General features: G+C 41.5%; 2 protein-coding genes across 2 annotated transcripts; one reads left to right on the top strand and one right to left on the bottom strand.

Annotated features, from left to right (window-relative positions):
• Positions 1–60: 60 nt before the first annotated feature.
• LOC137891473 (potassium-transporting ATPase alpha chain 1) lies at positions 61–10381 on the bottom strand. Its single transcript, XM_068736087.1, has 24 exons — positions 10210–10381; positions 9867–9971; positions 9624–9683; positions 9153–9356; positions 8836–8949; positions 8498–8632; positions 8015–8132; positions 7627–7895; positions 7308–7386; positions 7039–7158; positions 6768–6877; positions 6446–6580; positions 6038–6230; positions 5656–5831; positions 5317–5453; positions 4923–5073; positions 4463–4631; positions 3961–4115; positions 2608–2731; positions 2104–2249; positions 1824–1957; positions 819–920; positions 513–604; positions 61–399 (listed from the first exon to the last, which is right to left on the bottom strand). The coding sequence occupies exons 1-24, from the start codon at positions 10219–10221 to the stop codon at positions 371–373; spliced, it is 3069 nt and encodes a 1022-aa protein (XP_068592188.1). The 5' UTR covers positions 10222–10381; the 3' UTR covers positions 61–370.
• A 2296-nt stretch (positions 10382–12677) lies between these two features.
• Positions 12678–17959, top strand: tbrg4 (transforming growth factor beta regulator 4). The gene is made up of 11 exons (XM_068736287.1): positions 12678–12747; positions 13259–13781; positions 13897–14217; positions 14624–14798; positions 15034–15191; positions 15325–15435; positions 15532–15676; positions 15991–16233; positions 16407–16518; positions 16671–16785; positions 17407–17959. Exons 2-11 carry the CDS (start codon positions 13356–13358, stop codon positions 17506–17508), a joined length of 1908 nt encoding a protein of 635 aa, XP_068592388.1. The 5' UTR covers positions 12678–12747; positions 13259–13355; the 3' UTR covers positions 17509–17959.
• Positions 17960–19902: the final 1943 nt, after the last annotated feature.

Genomic DNA, 19902 nt, shown 5'->3' with positions numbered 1-19902 from the left:
CCTTAAAGAAAAGGTCATTACAGAATTTTTAAAAAAGGAGCACTACTTTTGTTTTCATCACCAGTCTGAAAATGTTTTATTAGTACAAATACAATGCAACCACAGTCAAAGAGCTGCAACACAATACATCTGTGTGAATTATCAGTTGGTGACATTCAGTAATTATCACCTTTTTACTTATTTAGGCAGACCCTTGAATATTAATGTAATGGTAATATTTAAAGACAATTTAAGCTATAAATACATAGATCTCAAAGTAATGTAGATGTATGGTGAATTGAGGATGGTCTTCTGGGTTTGCAGCATTCTGTTTATGAGTGATGCTTTCATGCAGATGGATGGATGAATGACAGAAAGAGCCTCTCTGGTCTCAGTAGTATAATTCCTGATCCCACCAACCTGAGAGATTACAAGCCATGGATTAATGAATACTGAATAGATGTAGCGATGTTAATGGTGATTGATGAATGGGTGTTAAAGGTTAGAAAGAAGGATAAAGAATATTTGCTTACTTCCTGGATATCTTCTGACTCCTAATTTCCTGATCTCATCATAAACAAAGATTAAAATACCATATGGAACAGGAATAAACCACCACTGGACTCTGGAGAGGAAGCACAATATTTAACATTAGACCAAATGCTACAGCTCTTTTTAAAATCTCAAGTATGGAAAGTAACAATGATTATCGTGGGAAAATGACTTTCTACCTGCTCCATACTCATGTTTTGATTAAAGTTTGTATTCTCAGAATTCACAAAATCCTTCTAATCCAGTCTGAGCTTGGATTTCAGATGGTCACCACTGTGTGCCTTTACCTGATAGGCATGAAATTGAAGATATTGGGCATTCCAGGGCAGTAACAAAGCAGATTACCCAGAAGGAGCTGGAAGACTATGGCAGAAACCAGGACCTTGTTCCTGCACAGAAGTAAACAAAATAAAAACACCCAGTTAGGATCTATCATCAAGCAGATTGTTTTAACAATTGTAACAGTTTTAGTTTATTTATTTGCACAATTCAAACAATAAAATAAAAAGAAACAAAGGATAAATGAATATCACAGTGCAGGAGTAGGCAAAAAGCCAACTGGGCTTATTTGAAGCCTCCGCCTATATAATATTACAGAAAACATAAAATGAATATGCATAAGATATGATTATGTAAAATATTATTGACAAGATGTTTTACAAGATATGAAATATGATAATAATTTCAAAACATTACAAACAACAAAATGTAATTGTGTCGAGTGTGTGCGTGCGAGAGTAAGCATGGGCTTGTGTTTGTTCAGGGGTTATTGGTTTATCTGCAGTAATTCCTAAGCAATGGTAATGCTACAAGTCCCTATGAGTGAAACATCTATAAATGTAATACAACAGTTAAAACAAGAAAGACATGAACAATAATACATAAAGAAGCAATTACAAAACAGCAATTAGATTTTCTTTTTGGCACCTTTTGAAACATTTTATAGATTTTTATTTATACTCAATTTTGATTTGCTTCCACCTTTTGACAAACAGTTGAAGATGCTTAACACCATGAACATAGCTAATTTAGGCTGTTTTAAATGATATGACTGCAACACAACAAGGGGTACCCATCTTGGAATAATGCATGAACATTCTGAAGTTGGAATAATGGCAAGTTTTCCTGTTCTTCCCATTCTGTCAATAACTGTGAATGCAGCAAAAGCTTTGAGTTGTTAATGTTGCCATGACACAGACACAGAATTAATCCTGTAAATGTTTATGCATTAACTTTGGCTATTAAAATAAATTATGCCGAGCAATGCATGTTCGGGATGGGTCTTCACTGACCTGAAGAAGCCTTGCTGGAACACTGAGAGACGTCGAGTTTTCCTGATCAGCACATCTGAGATCTGACAGATCTCTATGCTGACAAAAAAGACAGTGTAGCATGTGTACTGCTGGTACAACCTCTGACTGAAGGTCTGTAAGCAGAGGACATAAGGGAGGACTTATTTGGTTACTATGCTGTTAACAATGAAAGTATTCCCTCGACCCAACCAATTTCTGTAGAATTAACACATGAGAAAAAAATGTTTTCCCAAAGGTAGGACCTCACGTCTATACTAACCCATTCTTGTCCATAGTTGTCCTGTAAGTCTTGAAGATGAACATCCTCCCACTGAGAACGCAGGCCGATACAATAGAGCGGAAACCAGCCCTCCTGGGCCATGGCTGCGAAATAATCTGTAAAACCTGCAAAAGACTGGATGGCTCCTGAAAACAAGAGGAATAAGAAATGAAGAAAGTGTCAATACTATCGTAACGGTGTATAAATCTAGTTTAATGGCCTTGTGTCACAATTCAGAAGGGTAGTGGCTCAGCCTCCTCCAGAGGGATTCTGAGTACACTCGTTACAGGTGTTGTCTTATCTGCTATAGCCTATTGTTCAAAAGTGTAACATTAGAAGACGTGTCAAGCAAAGTCTGTAAGTGGGATATGCAAGTATTCATAGATCGTTTGTCTATTTTGTGTCTGGGTGAAGTAAATATGCAGTTTAACATAACTGCTCTTAATACAGTTACAGATACAGTGTGCATGTTTTGTTCACCGGCACAGACACACACAGACTCACCTATCTGGAAGTATGAGTACACAGCCAGGGCTTCGTTTACCAGACGATGAATACGAGGGTTCCTGGGCTTCAGGTGCATGATGTCACTCTCTGCTTTCTCATAAGCGAGAGAGACGGAGGGGAACTGTAAAGAAGATGAAAGAGTGGCTTTACTGTCAATGTCACCAAATCACTCGTTATAAAAGGATAAGGTGAGTGTGTGATGATTCAAAATCACAGTGAAAAGCAATCAAATATTAGACAATTGTCATCTTTGGAAAAAAAAAAGACAATAGCCAGTGTAATGGTATGCTAAGTAATTTGCTCTCTTGTTGATCTGGTACTAATGATGTAGCGCCCTGCTAATTTGTTTACGTGTGTTTTCTTAAATGTCTGAAACAGTACAGTATTTGCATTTGGGTTCATGGTTTGATGTCCTACAGTTTGAGTTGCCCTGAGCCTCTCGTGTCCATCGTATTGGTTGGTCAGGTGTACATGCGTTGCCAGCAAATCAGGAGACTTTCTGGTAACCTACCGGGTTCTCTGAGGGGCGGGACGATTGACCGAAAAGCGGGAAGTAAACAAAGGGTCGCCGAGAGGAATGACGGAGTGAACGGCTGTTTTTTTACTTAAGGAACACGGACACTATAAATGTTAATACATAGACAAGAACTGAAAGAATCATTTAGAAGTTTGTTTAACCTGACGCTCTAACTTTAGAGACGAGTTTGTGTTTTCCGGGTAGGCTGACAGGCTGCCGAAGGCTCAACACGGAGGTTCGTGGAGTAACGGTGCGGCTCATGAAGAGGAATAAAGTGGGCTCTTCTCAGGGTACTTTCTGCTCTTGACTTCAACTGACGGATTAGTTGAGGCTATCAGCTAAAGTGTTGGCTCTGTGGAGACAAAACAAGCCGCTCACAGAGTAACCGAGGAACTATACACCACAAATGTTCCTGAGGATTTCAACTGAGCTCCAACAAGCGCGCCAACGCCCGGTTACTGTCACACGGACTATCACATCCTTGGTATTATTATTGTGTGTTATATTGAATGATTCTGTGGTTCACAATGTTTGCTGTCATAATAAATGTTGACTGTTAAATCTTCATGTGTTGAAGTGATGGATGTCAGGGCTACATAGGAACGCATGGGAGTGTTTACTCACAGGACAGTATAGCTGTATTAAGCTAGCCAGGCCTCTCTGCACTTTAGTCAGAGTATATTCATTTAAATTGGGCTATTTGTAGGCACATAACTAAATTCTATATTTCCGTAGACCCTCTCCAATTCACCTCCCATGCAACAGGGGTACAATCTGAAGTTCCTGAACTAAAAGAGGAATTGAGTAGGTGGGCTACAATGACAATTACTCACAATGTCAGTGGCCAGTTCGATGAACAGAATAGTGATGCAGCCCAGAGGAAGAGGCACACTGCAGGTGATGTAGATCAGATATGGAGTCAGCTCAGGAATGTTCTTGGTTAGTGTGTAGGCAATAGACTTCTTCAAGTTGTCAAAGATAAGACGGCCTACACACACACACAAACACACACACACCTCAATAAATTGGCTCAATATACTGTAAATATACAAACTATTGACTTTTATGTGTTCTCAAATTGCATATAGTAACCATAAGAATACAGTGCTCTTTTGAGTTCGAGGGGCTGGTACTTTATGGCAATCTATTAAGTACTATTTATCTGTTTTACTTCAGATTCATTGATAATATTTAAAATAACAGAGACATCCATGAACAGACACAGCATGATGTCATCCGTGTACAACCACCATCACATGGTCGGATGACCATTGAGCCATGTCCCAGACCGTGAACCTTGAGTTAAGGTTGTTTTGTCAAAGCACACAGTCTCACCCTGCTCCACTCCAGTGACAATAGAAGCAAAGTTGTCGTCCAACAGGATCATGTCTGCAGCGTTCTTGGCAGCGTCCGATCCGGCGATCCCCATGGCGACACCAATATCAGCCTTCTTGAGAGCCGGAGAGTCATTGACGCCATCACCTGTCACTGCGACAATAGAGCCCTGGGGTGGGATGAACAATGAAAACATCTGACACAAGCCTGAAAACGTAGTGTGATCATACATGCTGGATATGAATACATGCAAACCAATCTCTTCCCCTGCTGCTTCCTCATACACGATCCTCCCAGGGGACCATATTGAAAAAAGATGTTGGCTTTATAGTGTCTACCCTTGATATACATAGGAAACATGATTTGGATACATATTGTGTGTGTGTGTGTGTGTGTGTGTGTGTGTGTGTGTGTGTGTGTGTGTGTGTGTGTGTGTGTGTGTGTGTGTGTGTGTGTTTACCAGACGTTGACAACTCTCCACAATAATCAGTTTCTGCTGAGGAGATGTTCTTGCAAACACCATCTCAGGATGATTTCGCAGTGCGTCATCCAGCTCGTCACTGTTCATGTCTTTCAGCTGACCACCACTGATCACACAAGCACGGGCGTCCCTGCACACAGACAACACAGTGACAGACAGAATAAATAGACAAAGGAACAGGCATGCATTCAGACACTGCAGTCCAGTGAAATTACTGTGATAAGACGATGATGTAGGATTCTGTAGTTATGTGTTGTAGTCGCACAGTAAGAAATAAACATTATACTGCAATGGATTGTTCCTTATATGTCACATATAAGGAACAATCCATTCATCAATCATCCCCATGTGTCGACAGCAGTTATGCCAATACCTCTTGTTGACTTGTTCAACAGGAATTCGCTTCCTCTCTGCAATGTCTTCCACTGTTTCACTGCCTTCTGAGATGATACCAACGTTTGCTGCTATTGCCCTTGCTGTAATTGGATGGTCCCCCGTCACCATGACAACCTGAAGAGATATTGCATACACACACACACACACACACACACACACACACACACACACACACACACACACACACACACACAGAGGGAAATAAACATGAAGTCACAAAGTGAAAATGCAGTCTCTTGCACACATACAAAATTTATAAATGAATAAACTAGCCCAAACAAGCCGTTTATGTGAATGTGGGGCAATGTGAACACACCCTGATGCCAGCAGTACGACATTTCATCACTGCATCAGGTACAGTGGCTCTTGGGGGGTCAATCATTGAGATGAGACCAGCAAAGCACAATCCTGATGTGGGGAAATTCATCTCATCAGGGTCAAATCGAGAGCCACGAGGAAATTCCTTCTCATTCAGATAGAGATGACAGAAACCTAGCAGGGGAGAAAGGAACAGCACAACTAATATAAAGTTCCTATTGTATATCAAAAAAGATAGCTGCAAAACTAAATTGTAGAAATTATGCTGATTGTGTATTAAGTAACAAAGGCTTTGGAGTTTTAGAAGTCACACAAAATCATTTGCTTTTGTGAAGTCACATGATTAGGTCAAATATGGGTCATAATAAGTACTCCCTCACCCAGTACTCTCTCTCCCAGTCCTCCCAGGTCCATATAAGCTGTCTGAAAGGCTTCACTCCACTGTTCATCAAGAGGCAGCTCCTGGCCTTTTATCAAAATGGTGGAGCAGCGCTCCAAGATACGTTCTGGTGCTCCCTTCATCACCAACAGGTAGCGTAGGTCAAGAGGATCCTCCAGTTCATGGATAGATAGCTGGAGAGAGAGAGAAACGGTTGGTAGAAGCTAAGTAAAAATGAATCGGAGCGCCTAGATCCACCGTGAATCCCAGGATTATAGTACATTAGGATAACTTCATCAAAGTAGGAAATTCCAATGATAACATTAAATATAAAAACATTTTTTGCTCACTAAACTTCTGGTTTATAATGTAGTAATTGATCAAGGATGATATAAAGCCCCACACTCACCTGGAACTTGTTGGTGGAGTTGAAGGGCACTTCCACCGCTTTCTTGAAGCGATTACGGTAATCCATGATGTTCCCTATAGTGAGCTCAGTGAACTTCAGCAGAGCAGTCTCTGATGCATCTCCTACCACGAGCCTCTGTGAGACACAAGGAGACAAAAGGAACACTTCTTTTCTTAGAATAAATTGGAGGGGGAAACCAGCTTCTCTAAACCAAAAATAACAATGTAGGCAAAATATATAATATTAAAGCTAGAGAGCAAGATGTGACATTTTGTCAGCTCACATGGATGTTGACAACAAATGTCTTAAACTAAACTTGTACCTTAGGAATAGGTACACCTTCCTGATCAGGTCTGAATGTAGCTCTGTTGCACAGGGTAGCCACCCTCGCCAGGGAACGCCATGTTTCTGATGACTGGTCAAAACTCTGCCCTGGATAACACACATCATCATACTAAAAGATTACTCAAATGTAAAATAACGTTAATCCACCTATATTATATCGACGTTTTACCATTGCTCACAATAACAGTATTGATTAATTTCAAAAGGAAATGCTTTGAACAATAACAAACTTGTATTCATGTGTTTACCTGACTGATCTTCAGTGGTATCAGCAGCGTGGATGTGGTTGTCGAACCAAAGGTGAGCTACAGTCATCCTGTTCTGGGTCAGGGTACCCGTCTTATCAGAACAGATCACTGAAGTGGAGCCTAAACACACAGAGTTTTAAGGGTTACACATGTACACTGTACATACATGCATGCTGTAATAACTTCATCTCAAATCTGTACATCATAATGTCCCTAAACTCAACAAAGCTGTCAGGAACAGGATATGTCTGATGTTTAGGCAAACAAACCTAATGTCTCCACAGCTTCCAAGTTCTTCACAACGCAATTCTTCCTGGCAAGTCGTTTAGCAGTCAGAGACAGACAAACCTGGTAACAAAGACAGAAAGGCAGTTACCGATTGACAGGCTAATACAGAACCTACAGCACATATGATGAACTAAATCATCCACATCCATTTTGCATGGATTCACTAATACACAGGCTGTGATTTTGCACGGGTGCCATCATTCAGAAATGAGCATTTATACAGTCCAGATGATATCCATAATGGGAACAAGACAACATACAACAATGGTATGAGTAATTTGCATTTGTAAGGTGACTCACAGTAACTGTAGCAAGTAGCCCCTCTGGCACATAAGCCACCACGATAGCCATGAAGAAGATCATGGCTTCCAGGAAGGCATAGCCGATGAACATGGCAACCACAAAGAAGGTAAACCCGAAAAAGATTGCGAGACCGGCAATGATGTCAACAAAATGTTCAATTTCTATGGCAATGGGTGTCTTTTCATTGCCGACGCCACTCGCCAAGGTGGCAATTCGACCAATGATGGTACGGTCACCAGTGTTAATGATCATGCCAGTAGCCACACCTGGAAAGGAGAGGTTATTCTTGAGTTTACCAACAAAAAAATACTTATGACTTATGACTAAATAGATCATATCTAGTCTAGGGTTTGTATACGTATAGAGTATGTACTGCTTACAGTACCTTCCAGACAAGTTGTAGAGAAGAAAGCAACGTTTCTAGTCTCCAGTGGATTTTCATGAGTACATTCTGGATTCCTGGTTTGCGGTTCAGACTCGCCTGTCAAAGATGAGTTGTCCACCTGGTACACAAAGTATATTCACAAATAGATCATTACATGTCCACATGATAAAATGGGGTAGGAATGGCCCAAGAAATATGGCACATTTCACAAGAGTGATTTAGTCTTCCTCTGTCTTCTGGCTATTCAAAAACATTACCCCAACTGGCCTCACATGTTGTAAAATACCCATGTAAATACTTACTATATTACACTGGCCGGCCTACTTAGGATGCTATAATTAAGGGGTTACTGGCAAACCAACTTTGACAAAATGTAAACACTGATTGACGTGAACCCAATAAAGTCTGAGCTTGCATCAAGACATGTATTATTAATCCATATGAATATTATTCAGTACAGCATAGTGTATGCGTGTGATCTACCTTGCAGGCCTGACTAGTGATGATGCGAATGTCAGCAGGGACTCTGTCTCCTCCTTTGATCTCCACCAAATCCCCCACCACCAACTGGTAGGCGTTAATCTGGTTTTTCTGGCCATCACGGATCACAATGGCTTGCTATTTTGGGATGTCAGGAGTAAATTAGCAAAGATAAAAGGAGATAAACACATGGAGAAAGACACAGAGTGAGAGAGGAAAACACAAGTGTGAAAGAAAAAGAAAAAGATGAAAAGTGATATGACACACAAGCAATTGATATTAAATTCAAACAATGTACAGACATGGAGTTGCACATTTTTAATTGGTTATGTGCGACTTACCTGAGGTACCAGATTCTTAAAGCTGGCAATGATGTTGGTACTCTTAAATTCTTGGTAGTAACCAAAGCAACCAGTTACCACAACGACAGCAATGAGAGTGATGGCCAAGTACAGCTGAAGTGAGAAAGGAAATATGACCATAAAAACAGGTAGCTAGCAATGACTGTTGCTGTCCCCCCCATTCTTCTTCCTTATGGTCTCCGTCCCCCTCTCTTCCCTCCGACTCAAAGCAATCCACATAAGACAAAAATGCATTCTTTAGTCTATTTTTCACAGGGCACTAAAGGAGAAAAACTTTAAATGGAAATATAACATACGTTGTCAAAGCAAGTGACGTTCCCTCTCGCAAGTTCAATTCCAAAGGCGATAAAGCAGATACAAGCCGCGACCCACATCAGACACTGCAGCCCTCCGGCCAGCTGCCTGGCAAACTTCACATACTCAGGAGTTCCTTTGGGAGGCTTCAGTTCATTAGGACCGTCTCTCTCCAAGACTTGAGCGGCAAAGGTGGAGGTCAAACCCTGTGAATGGAAATCAGAAAAACAGATTAGATTAATGAGTTTGGTTGGTTAAAGAAACTACAAACCACAAAAAATGGGAGCTTGGAAACACCATTGTCTTTGAACCTAATGGGCCTACACAGAGGGAAATTGGGAGGATGTTGGATATGGTTGAAGAGAAAAGGAAGTAAGTGCATAAAATGAAGGAGAATGAAGTGAAAAGATTACAAAACACTAACAAAAGACAAACATTAAAGAAAGAAAGTCATTACGTACGAAATGTCTTACCTTGGTAACACTAGTGTTGTACCTCAATTCTAGTTCTTCAATTGTAATCTCATGGTCGTCCTGTAGGAGACAGACTGCAATATTCATTCAGAGCAACCAAAACGTTTAGAGGGTAGATAAGAGTCAATCAAGGTGGTTTCTTCGTAGCTGGTTGGTTGTAACTTGATACTTACAAATGGACAGAGAGTTCATTACTAAATATTCTCACTACTGTGAAGCCCTGAGGCTTCTGTATTTACTTACTATATCCATTTCTTTCTTCATGCCCTCCAGTTTGTCCTTCTTATTCATCTTTTTCTTCTTCTTCTTGTCCATATCTCCATCCATCTCAAACATGTCGTACGTGTCCTAAAGGCAGATGGTGAATGGCAACGTGTTTACATGCATACACAATTGTATGACTGGATTTATCGAGTGATTCACCAACATTAACTAAATTACCTTTGTGATTGAAAGAATAACTTCAACAAAACTATACGTAAACAAGTTTTAAAAAGTATTAGTAAAGTAAGGTCCAGTCTACCTAAATGTCCGGCCAATAATTCACAAGGTGAATGGTTATCAGCTAATCTTCAGGGTGGCCTACCTTTTTAGTCATGGTTGCAGGTGTGTTAGGGGACTGCTCTCCTAAATCAATGGAGGTCCAGACCACTCGATCCTTCTTCTTGGCCCCCGGAATTTTGGCAGTCAGCTAGGGTCCAGTCCCAAACACAAACCCTGTTTCTCTTGCTCACCCACTCACACACACACAATGGTTAGAAAAAGAACAGATTTTCTGGAAAAGCCTTTTATAAATGACAACTCCCCTTTTTTATAGGCACATGCACACAAACACCTTTGGACACATACACACGTATGTTTAAACACGCACTTCAAAACGACTACCTGCGTAAAATGGTACCTCAGGTAGCAACAATGTCACCTCTAGGCAGGTCACACACAACACACACACTAATACACTAATACACTCGTATCAAGCTATGCTGGTATCTCTTATCTACCCTCTGCACGTTTCTTTTCCTGATAAACTGATTGGAGTATAGAAGAAAGGAACAGTGAAGGTTAACACAGACCAATGTCATTCCTACCAGTACGCCCGACATTAAACTGCATCAATTTACAATGAATGCTGCACTAAACAATTTCAGTCTACTATTCGACAATTCCAGCTCATCAGCAGTACTACAATAGGTAGCATCAACCCTAGTCAATGGTGTCATCACTGCAGTTGTTTTTTCCTCCACCTCCTGCTGGCTAAGTGGTCCAGTTTACTCTGATGACCAGACACTACTTCTGTCCACCACATTTGATTATTACACTCCCATGTGTGTGCACCTTATTTATCATTTCTACAACTAAATTCTGAGTTTTGCTGTCATTTACATTAAAGCCCAGCACTAACCTGTGCCTGGCTGAGGGTCATTATATCAGATATGCGTCAGCAGGCCTCTCTACCGTGCTCTCTAAATATCAAGAACCTCTGTCAAAGAATCATTACACATGTAGAGGTTAAAACAGGCACACTGGACAGATGCAGATAGAGATAGATATTTTGTGCTGAGTTTATAATAGTAGACATTAAAATAAATTACTCCACAAAATGGGAACACAACTCTTATTTAAAAATGCATTATTTTGAATCCTATAATATTGTACTATCCTGTAATGAAGGGAAGTAAGTAAAACCGAGGTCACCCTGTCCCTTAACTATTCCTGCCCAGAGCATGTTGCATGCTGGGTAAATAAGAGTCAGGTAAGATAAGTTGTGTTTAAGAGAGTCAATATTGTTTTTTTACTGTAGAGTGACAGTGGCTGTATAATCAAAGCAATGCTATCTGCCTAATTTTATCAGCTCTAATTCAACATTACTTGGGGTACAAGTGAGGAGGGAGAGAACAGATGCATTAGATGGGACGATGGGGTAACAAAAAAGTGAAAGACAGGTAACACACACATACACATTCCCTACTTTCTGATAAATTAAAGGGTCAGCTCACTCAGATTACAAATAAATCTAAGTCTGTTCCAGTTTAAACTTAAAGGTGTCATTTGTCAATGCAGCACTAAATAAATCTTAAGAAAGGCATAAAGAAAGAAGCCCTTGAGTTGCATTAAGGGAAATCCAGAATCAAGCATTTTTGGAGCTTGACCCATTAAGTGACGAGAAAAGGGACTAAAAGTCAGTCTAACTGCCTCTGCTCCTTCTGCTCCCCTGTGAGTCTCCCAACTCCAAGGAAACGCAACGTTAAATAGCTGAAGTCGCCATTGTTTATTTTACTTAATTAAGTGTTCATGGTGCGAATTCTTCAATTGTATACACCAAAAACTAAACAGCATTTTGTTTCTCCCCAGGGGCCCTTGAAATTTAACTTTGAGCTACCTCCCTAAAACTAGCTAACGTTACATTACATAAGCATGAATAGTGATGTCCAGATCGCATATTTTTACTTGTCATCAGTGAAACTTTACTTCACACTGTGATGGTTAATGTTAAACTGTGTAATTAATCCGCGGTTCACATGCGAGCCGAATATTTTATAAGTGAGAACAAATCTTGTTCTTTTAATTTCCTCCCATCAATTAAATAAACAAAATGTTCACTAGCCTTTCATATTAGATTCAATGTTATAAGTAGACTCCAATTATCTCAACAATACCAACATTCAGGCTCCCTCATGTGGCTCAAAGGTGAACTGCACATAATGTTAAATAAAAGACTATTGAAGAAATTATGCTATTTTATTTGTCGACCCGATTCAAATCTCATGGGTCCCGACCCAGACTTTGGGAATTACTGTATTCTATCATTAGATTATTATTATTACTGATGTGTTCAATTAAAAACAGGATTTTACTGTTGTAGCTGGTTGAGCTGGAGCTCATTTTGAACTATTAACTGGTAATTGGTTTGTAAAAATTACCCAGAGCCCCACACCTTCACAATGTTTGTGTTGTCCAACCAGCAGTCCAAACCTTTAAATTATAAACAATGAATGAAGTCCAACGTTTCTAGCCAATTACAGCTGAGTCACGTGACACCGCCCCGCGACGTCATTTTCTTGCGACTGCTTCTGACAGAAAGCTCCATGTGAACAGCTTTGACCAAAGTTATCGTTAATTACAGGTAAGTGCTGCATTAATATGATAGCTGATGGTGCTTTGAGGTTCTGTCTTTATTCCGCTTCTGTTAATATCGCTCAGCTTCACGAGGAGGGACGAAATGAAGCGCTGCCGGTCAGCGGTGCTTCTTCCTTTTAGCGACAAGGTCAGGATTTAACGTTACATGAGCGAAGAAACATGCACTCCCAGACTGCAGCGTCCGTTAACATCACACTTTACTGGGAGGGATGTCATTTCAATCACAATAATGGCAACAGACATAACTAATCTCAACCTAGCTACATTATTGCCATTGTGAACAGTTATGGGTTACACAACTTCCCTCGTTGGAAACATTACACTACCCAAGCGCTTGATTACAAACTGGCCAGTGAAAGATGGTTAGGTGAACATGAACAGTATGTAATTGTTGCTAAATTTAATTGAGAAAATGAAGGATCAGCTGATTGTTGAGATAACCCTTTAACCTGGTAACCTGTCCTTATAACCACACTTGTTGCTTTATTCCCCCATAGGTTCGGTGTAAGATGGTGACATCAGCTGCTGACTTGTGAGGAACCCTCTCTCTCAATCCTTTCCTCCCCGTGGCCACTGTCTTGTCTCTCAGACCCAATGGCCAGCCGCCTTTTGGGCAGATATGCCCGTCTACTCTGCAGGGCCTCCTCCTCCAAGACGCCAGCTGCTGCTGCTGCCCGTCTGCCTCCGCCTGTGGCCGGGCCTGGAGAGACGAAGAGGGCTCAGGGCTGGCCACGGGTTACACAAAGGTTCATGTGCGAAGGAAGGACAATTGACAAGGAAGACCACTTTCCAAGCATGCCTACACGGACCCAGCTGGATGAGTTGTTGGAAAAGGCAGTAGTGCCAGAGGACGTCCTGTTGGCCTGGGCAGAGCATGGACAGAATGGTAATCAAGCTGCTAATGCCCTGATGAAGTGGACTCTGTTGGTGCTGAGGACGGAGGGCAAGTTTAAGGAACAAAAAGCAGAACGGATGAGCGATTCAAGGCTTCTGGCTATGATGGATACAGTATCTCGGCAGGTAAGGAAGTCGCATACTGAGCTGGACTGGCGTTATTATTATTATTATGTATGGTAACTGACATTTTATGCCTCTGAAGATTGATTATTCATTTCTGTGTGTGCTTTTCTTCCAGGTGTCTGCAGTGTGGAATGGCAATCTAGTGTCTGTCTTGCGAGCTTTCTGGATGATGGGTGTTCCCTCCACTGATTCAGTACTCAATTCTGTCCAGACTGAGGTCCTGTGGCGTGTCCGCCGGCTGACCTACAAGCAGTTGGGCTATCTGGCAGATTGGGGAGCAGGCAGAAAAGGGCAGCAGGATGTGGCAATAGTGAATGCTGCATTAAAACAGCTGGAACTGCGGTGGACTGAAATTGCTGATGCTAAAACTGTCAGTGCATTGATATCCAATGGACAACGCATGTCACCTACCTTGATAGACCGACTCGAAGACAAGGTATCAAAGTTTAAAAACATCCGCCACCATTTAACACAACGTTAATGGCTTAGCTAAACATGTTAACCAAGCCTTAACTTCACATCACTAGACCAGGTTTGTAGGAAACAGAATATTAAGTGCTGTCTCTAAGAGCTTGGGGGTATTTTCCTCTGGAAAACGAGCTGGAAAGTAATGTTATAAGATCATTGAAAGCATATATCACATATGCATTTAATGGTATAAAATGTAAGCATATAGTAAAATCTATAATGCCATTTACTTGGTAACTGATGAGTATGCATCGGCTAGAATATATTTACGTCTGGAGAGGCCAGTTTGTAAAAAAAAAAAAAAAAAAAGTGATCACTGTCTTGGAAAATTATACAATCCCAAACCATAGTGCAATACTATGTCTGTATTGCAGGCTTTGGAGCTCTCAGAGGGCTTTTCAGCAGAGGAGATCCGCAAAGTGTGTGTATCTCTGGCAGCTCAGAGCCGCAGATCTGTCCCGCTGCTCAGAGCTTTGTCCTACCACCTTCTCCAGAAGTCCTCGTCAGAGTTCACCACTCCACTCATACTGGACATGGCTTTTGCATACGGTAATAACACTGATCGTTACATATTCACTAACACAGAAGGAATGCATGAACCAAATTAATATAGTGTATATCCACGTCTTTATTGCCCCATCTGTCATTTGTTTTGGTTTGCTTTTGTCTTGCTTTCTTTACCTGATTATAAAGATGTTTTAAGGAATAGCTTAAGTCTTACTTTTTGCTCAGTAACAAATTGTTTAATGCTAACAGTACCAACTTTGTCGTTGCTCTTCTATAGGGAAGTTGAATTTCCACCATTCTCAGGTATTTCAGCGAATGGCCTCAGAGTTGTTACCCAGAGTGACTGAGCTCAGCTCTGCTGATGTCACACGCTGTGCTAAATCACTGGGCTTCCTCAAATGGCTCCACGTTCCTCTCTTTGAGGCCTTTGCTGAGGTCAGTCATTAGTTAGTCATCATTAACTCCAATTCAGTTCATTTTGAAAAGTGCTCAATCTCTAATTAACGGAGTATTTGAATGAATCTTTTCTCCCTCGCTGTGTAATACTCTTCGTACATTTCTTCACCAGCACTTCACTGCAAACAGTCAGAAGTACAGCACCCTCCAGCTTTGTAATCTGCTCATGACTTTTGCCAGACTGAGCTTCCAGCCCAGCAAAGGAGAAGAGTTCTTTAGCAAGGTACTAATAATAGTGAAGGCTCGTCTGTTGACTGCACATGGTTGCTTCTACTTCCCACCTTTAACGTATTCTGGATATGTGCCGTTTTGTGTGAAGGTTCACTCTGTGCTGGAGGACTCTCTCTCTGGCCTGGAGCCCTTCTTGCAGACGGATGTGGTTTGGGCTTTGTGTGTGCTGCAGCAGGCCAAGCCCCACTACCTCATCCCCCTCACACAACAGAATCACGTTACCAAACTGTCAGGTAAGACTCATAGCTGTGGGCGTTCATTCTTCTTCTGTACCTTTTCCTGTTTTTGACAAATAGTGGATTCATAAATATGCAGAAACACATTTTATATTAATACAGTTAAGCATAGTTAAAAATCCCACTCTGGCTCAGTAGATGGCAGTGCTGCACCAACACATTTCTGGTTAGACAGGGACATTAATCCCACTGTCTCACAGATCTGAAGCATAGCATTGATTACTAAAACATTCTTTAAGTGGTTTTGAAAAGAGTTTCTGTATGTGGACTGGCAGCACTCATTCTATTTCTGTTGTCTTTTCTGTCAATAGAGGGCAGTCCAGCTCGAGTGGAGAATTATCAGCTGAAGCTCCTCCACGTTGCTGCTACTCTCCACTTGGAGCACCCGGGTTCCCCAGATACTCCATCCTCCCTGAAGGCCCCGTCTGTACCGGTCAAGAGCTCCCCCCTCTCCCCCCTGCAGAGCAGTCTTAGAGGGAGTTTACAGAGTTTGGTGGGTGGGAGGACAGAGGCCCTTCGTACTGGGGTTGACACTGTTTATGGATGGACTATTGGTAAGAGTAGCCCGTATATAGGATACACTTTGAGCTCACTTACGTGTCATGCTGTCAGGTCCTTTACAAGACTTTTACACTGAAAGTAACATTTACTACATTCTCTGTTAAGGTGAAGGAGTGTCATTCATTCTGAGAGCTATTTAACAGCTGGCATGCCTTTCTCAAATCAGATGGTGAGCTGGTGGTGGATTGTGATAACAAACCAGTTGATATGATGATGCTGAGTGCCCCTCACCTTCCCAGTGGAGGAGGAGACCAGGCTTTTCCTGTAGGGGCACATCGGTGAGTCATAGAGGGGAATCCTGTAGCCTTGGGTTGTTAAAGATTTAATTTTGCTTTTGTCCCTTTTTTAAACGTTGCATCGTTTGCTCTAGCTGTCTAAAGTTCTTTTTTTTTTACCCCTCCTTGCTCCATCCATCTCCATCTGTTTTTAGGCTTGCTTTCTTGGCTTTGGAATTTCCAAACTTTGGCTCAAAGAGTAAAGACCTTCTGGGACGGTTTGCCATGATGAAGCGACATCTCCAGTTGGCTGGTTTCATCACAGTGGAGGTAGGTAGAGGCAGGACAATGGGATAACCCATCTTTGTAGCAGTGTTTGTGGCCAGGGTCTAGTTACTTCAAAGTAAAAGGTTTTATTTAACGGTGAACAAGTTATTTAGTCTATTGCTGTGGATAAGGTGTGCTGAGCTACTTGTTCGTCAGATCAATTTTCATTACACACTCATTAATTGCAAAAGAAATTTCCTGGTGTGTTGTGTTCGCTGTGATGGTGGGAAATATTGCAAAGAAGCAGCACTGCTGTATCTGACAGTCTAAGGCCATGCAAACAATGGACCCAGTACTTTGGTAGAGGAAGAAGTCAGGTGGGCTCCGCTGCAGTCTGTGGTATAAATAGAGCTGCTGCTGCTGCATCTAGGCCAATGCAAGCGCTCTCTCTCATCTAGGACACCCTCCTTTGCCAATAGTAACATCACTTGCCTCTCAGGCATTGCTGTAGGATTTGTTAACAGGGCAACCACATGTACCCAAGACTAAAAACCAGCATGTTGTCCTATATGTGTCTGTAAATGTGTGACTATCAAATTAGTTCTAAAAGTGCGTTCTCTTAAGCATTCACTGATAATGAGAAGGTACTCGCTCAGCAGCTCCATACCTTTTGTCCTCTTTCAGGTGCCGTATTATGAGTGGCTGGAGCTGAAGACAGACTGGCAGAAGTTGGCGTACCTGAAGGATAAAATGGGGAAGGCCGTGGCCGAGGACATGGCCAAGTGAAGCCATCAGTCCTGCAGACGCAGCTAAATCTGAGCTTTCCCAATCTAATGGGACCACGGGGAATACACACACACACCCACGTTTCTGCAGCATTGCAGAAAAGCTCTCTCATACTTTTGTCAGTGAAAAAAACAAAACATATTTTCACTCTGGTTCCCTTGGCAACATGTGGGGCTTTCCCTGTTTCCATGGTGATGGCGAGCAAGGCTTTTTGGAGCTAGAGAGAGACAGAAATAAACACAAAAGAGAGTCCTTCTGTTGAAATGATATGATCTAAGACCGAGTCTTTACTTCTGCGAGTGACCTGTCAAAACGGAAGCATCCAGGCCGTTTGTATAATTTTGGCCAAAACCTTGGGCTTAATATCGGCATGTGAATAGATTGGAATAATTTAAGAATCTGTGAATGTGTGTCATCTTTTATGGAATAAATTGTTTTATTGACATTTTTACTTGTTTTGTCTGACGATTCTTGCATGGGGCCTGTTGCAGTCACACAGTATTGTGTGTGGTATTCAGATAGGGTATGCATAATTTCACATGTGGCAGCTAGTGGCACACCTCTCTGGCATACTGGTGCATGTGATCAGTATTATTAGCAAACATTTATTGAATCAGCATAGAGCAGGGTTGACGAGTATTTCCACAGCTTTGCTAACATAAATGACATCAACATTGTTATTTTGTTCATCCAGTGCATAGATGAATACATTGTGTATATAGTAATATAATAATACATTTTATTTGTATGGTGCTTTAAATGGTACTGAAAGACACTTTACATGGTAAAAACAGAAACAGAAGTAATTACAATAAGAACAAAATAGGTGACATAACAGTAAGGAACAACACGAAAAAGAAAAACATAACTGATTTTACAGGTTAAAAGCAGATTTAAATAGATGAGTTTGAAGTGCAGTTTTGAAAGTAGCGAGTGACGGAGAATGTCTGAGGTGTTGGGGGAGGGAGTTCCAGAGGGAGGGGGCAGCGATGGAGAAGGCCCTGTCCCCCCAGGTCCGATGCTTGGACAGAGTGGGGGGGTAAGGAGGTGGGCATCGGCGTATCTGAGGTTGCGGTTGGGAGCGTGTCGATGCAAGAGGTACAAACGATATGAAGGGGCGAGGTTATGAAGATATAAGTATAGTAAGTATAGCAAGTTTGCATAGTAGATAAATTGGTACGCGTTTCATATCTTTGAGTCCTGTGTTGAATTTTGATTGATATCTTGTATCTAAATTTCCACTGAATCTATGTTTGTGCTTTAATGTGAATGATTGTTAAAGAGCAACAGCATTATTATGAATCAACAAGGGTAAAACTCACAGATAAACACTTTGCTTACCCCTGAAACTGCTTACACAACATCATGGGCAGCAGCAGCACTGACATCAGAGGCTGTTAGATGGCAGAGGGAAGAAGACTGACAAATGCAAGTCAGTGCAGAGGAGAGAAAAGGAATTCAATTGAAAGCGAGCCTCTAAGAATATTACAAAGCCAGAGCAGAAAATAAGATTACAGAAAACCATCACATGATCAGGGGCCATGGTGCCTACCTCATTCTTACCAATATTTGGGTATTAATGGATCGATTGGACTGATGACAAAGAGCCCAGCTAGCACTTCCGGTATTGAACACCTTGGTCGTATCTCCTGTCTGATGGGTTAGCAGTGTGCAGGTGCAGCCAATCTCCTTATTAAAGCAATGAAGCTTTATTGCTGCTCAACCCATCACACAAACGGTACTTTAATAAAAAAAGATCTTGGTAAAACATTGTTCTATGTACTGCCTCTGACTGATACCTGAGAAGTGCTGCTGTGCGCAGGACACCTACACTTGAGATGATCATGTACAAACACCGTTTTCCTTTTTTTAACTGTGAGTCTATCAGCTGCTATATTTGTTTAGGTCAACCGGGTTGCATGGAGGCTATTATACACCTTCCAGTATGCAGCACTTCTGCTGAGCTGGCAATCTGACATGGGAAGTTTTAGGTTGCCGTGGAAACTGCCATTGCTGATTATTTGGCTCAGTGCTGCCGCCCCCTCTCTCTCTTTTGATCTATATTTCCTTTACTTTTTGTCTATAAGAGTAGAGGGAAAACAGAGGAGAACAAGTAAGAGTGCAGGAGAGGTGTCTAAGATGGAGAGCAGACAGATGCTGTAGCTTGCCCTCAGGGTAAATGACTCCTTGTTGAATCCTTGGGGAATGAATGCAATCAGAGCAGGAGGCAGATGGCATAATTAGCAGTACACTTTTAGGTTTTGTTTTTGGCTCTTTTGTTTGTCTGTGTTTTCTGTTTCTCTTTCCCGATGTTTTTTTTTCCTTGAATCTCCCTCCTTTGCTTGATTTCTCTATTTTTCTCTTGTTTTTGCAGTACTGGTTCTTTCCTTCAAG

The sequence above is a fragment of the Cebidichthys violaceus genome, unplaced genomic scaffold, assembly GCF_023349555.1.
Source record: "Cebidichthys violaceus isolate CVI_PGR_0920_01 unplaced genomic scaffold, fCebVio1.0.p SCAF_7, whole genome shotgun sequence".
Lineage (NCBI taxonomy): Eukaryota > Metazoa > Chordata > Actinopteri > Perciformes > Stichaeidae > Cebidichthys > Cebidichthys violaceus.
This window is presented reverse-complemented; position numbering and strand designations above follow the sequence as displayed.

Bases quoted from the DNA above. Each gene is read 5' to 3' on its own strand.
- LOC137891473 (XM_068736087.1), bottom strand. The intron at 6,878-7,038 runs GTAAACACATGA...TGTGTTATCCAG, and splicing joins TACCACTGAAGATCAGTCAG to GGCAGAGTTTTGACCAGTCA. The intron at 4,632-4,922 runs GTAAACACACAC...ATCCCACCCCAG, and splicing joins TGGAGAGTTGTCAACGTCTG to GGCTCTATTGTCGCAGTGAC.
- tbrg4 (XM_068736287.1), top strand. From the start codon at position 13,356: ATGGCCAGCCGCCTTTTGGGCAGATATGCCCGTCTACTCTGCAGGGCC. The intron at 14,218-14,623 runs GTATCAAAGTTT...TCTGTATTGCAG, and splicing joins TAGACCGACTCGAAGACAAG to GCTTTGGAGCTCTCAGAGGG. The intron at 15,436-15,531 runs GTACTAATAATA...TTTTGTGTGAAG, and splicing joins GAGAAGAGTTCTTTAGCAAG to GTTCACTCTGTGCTGGAGGA.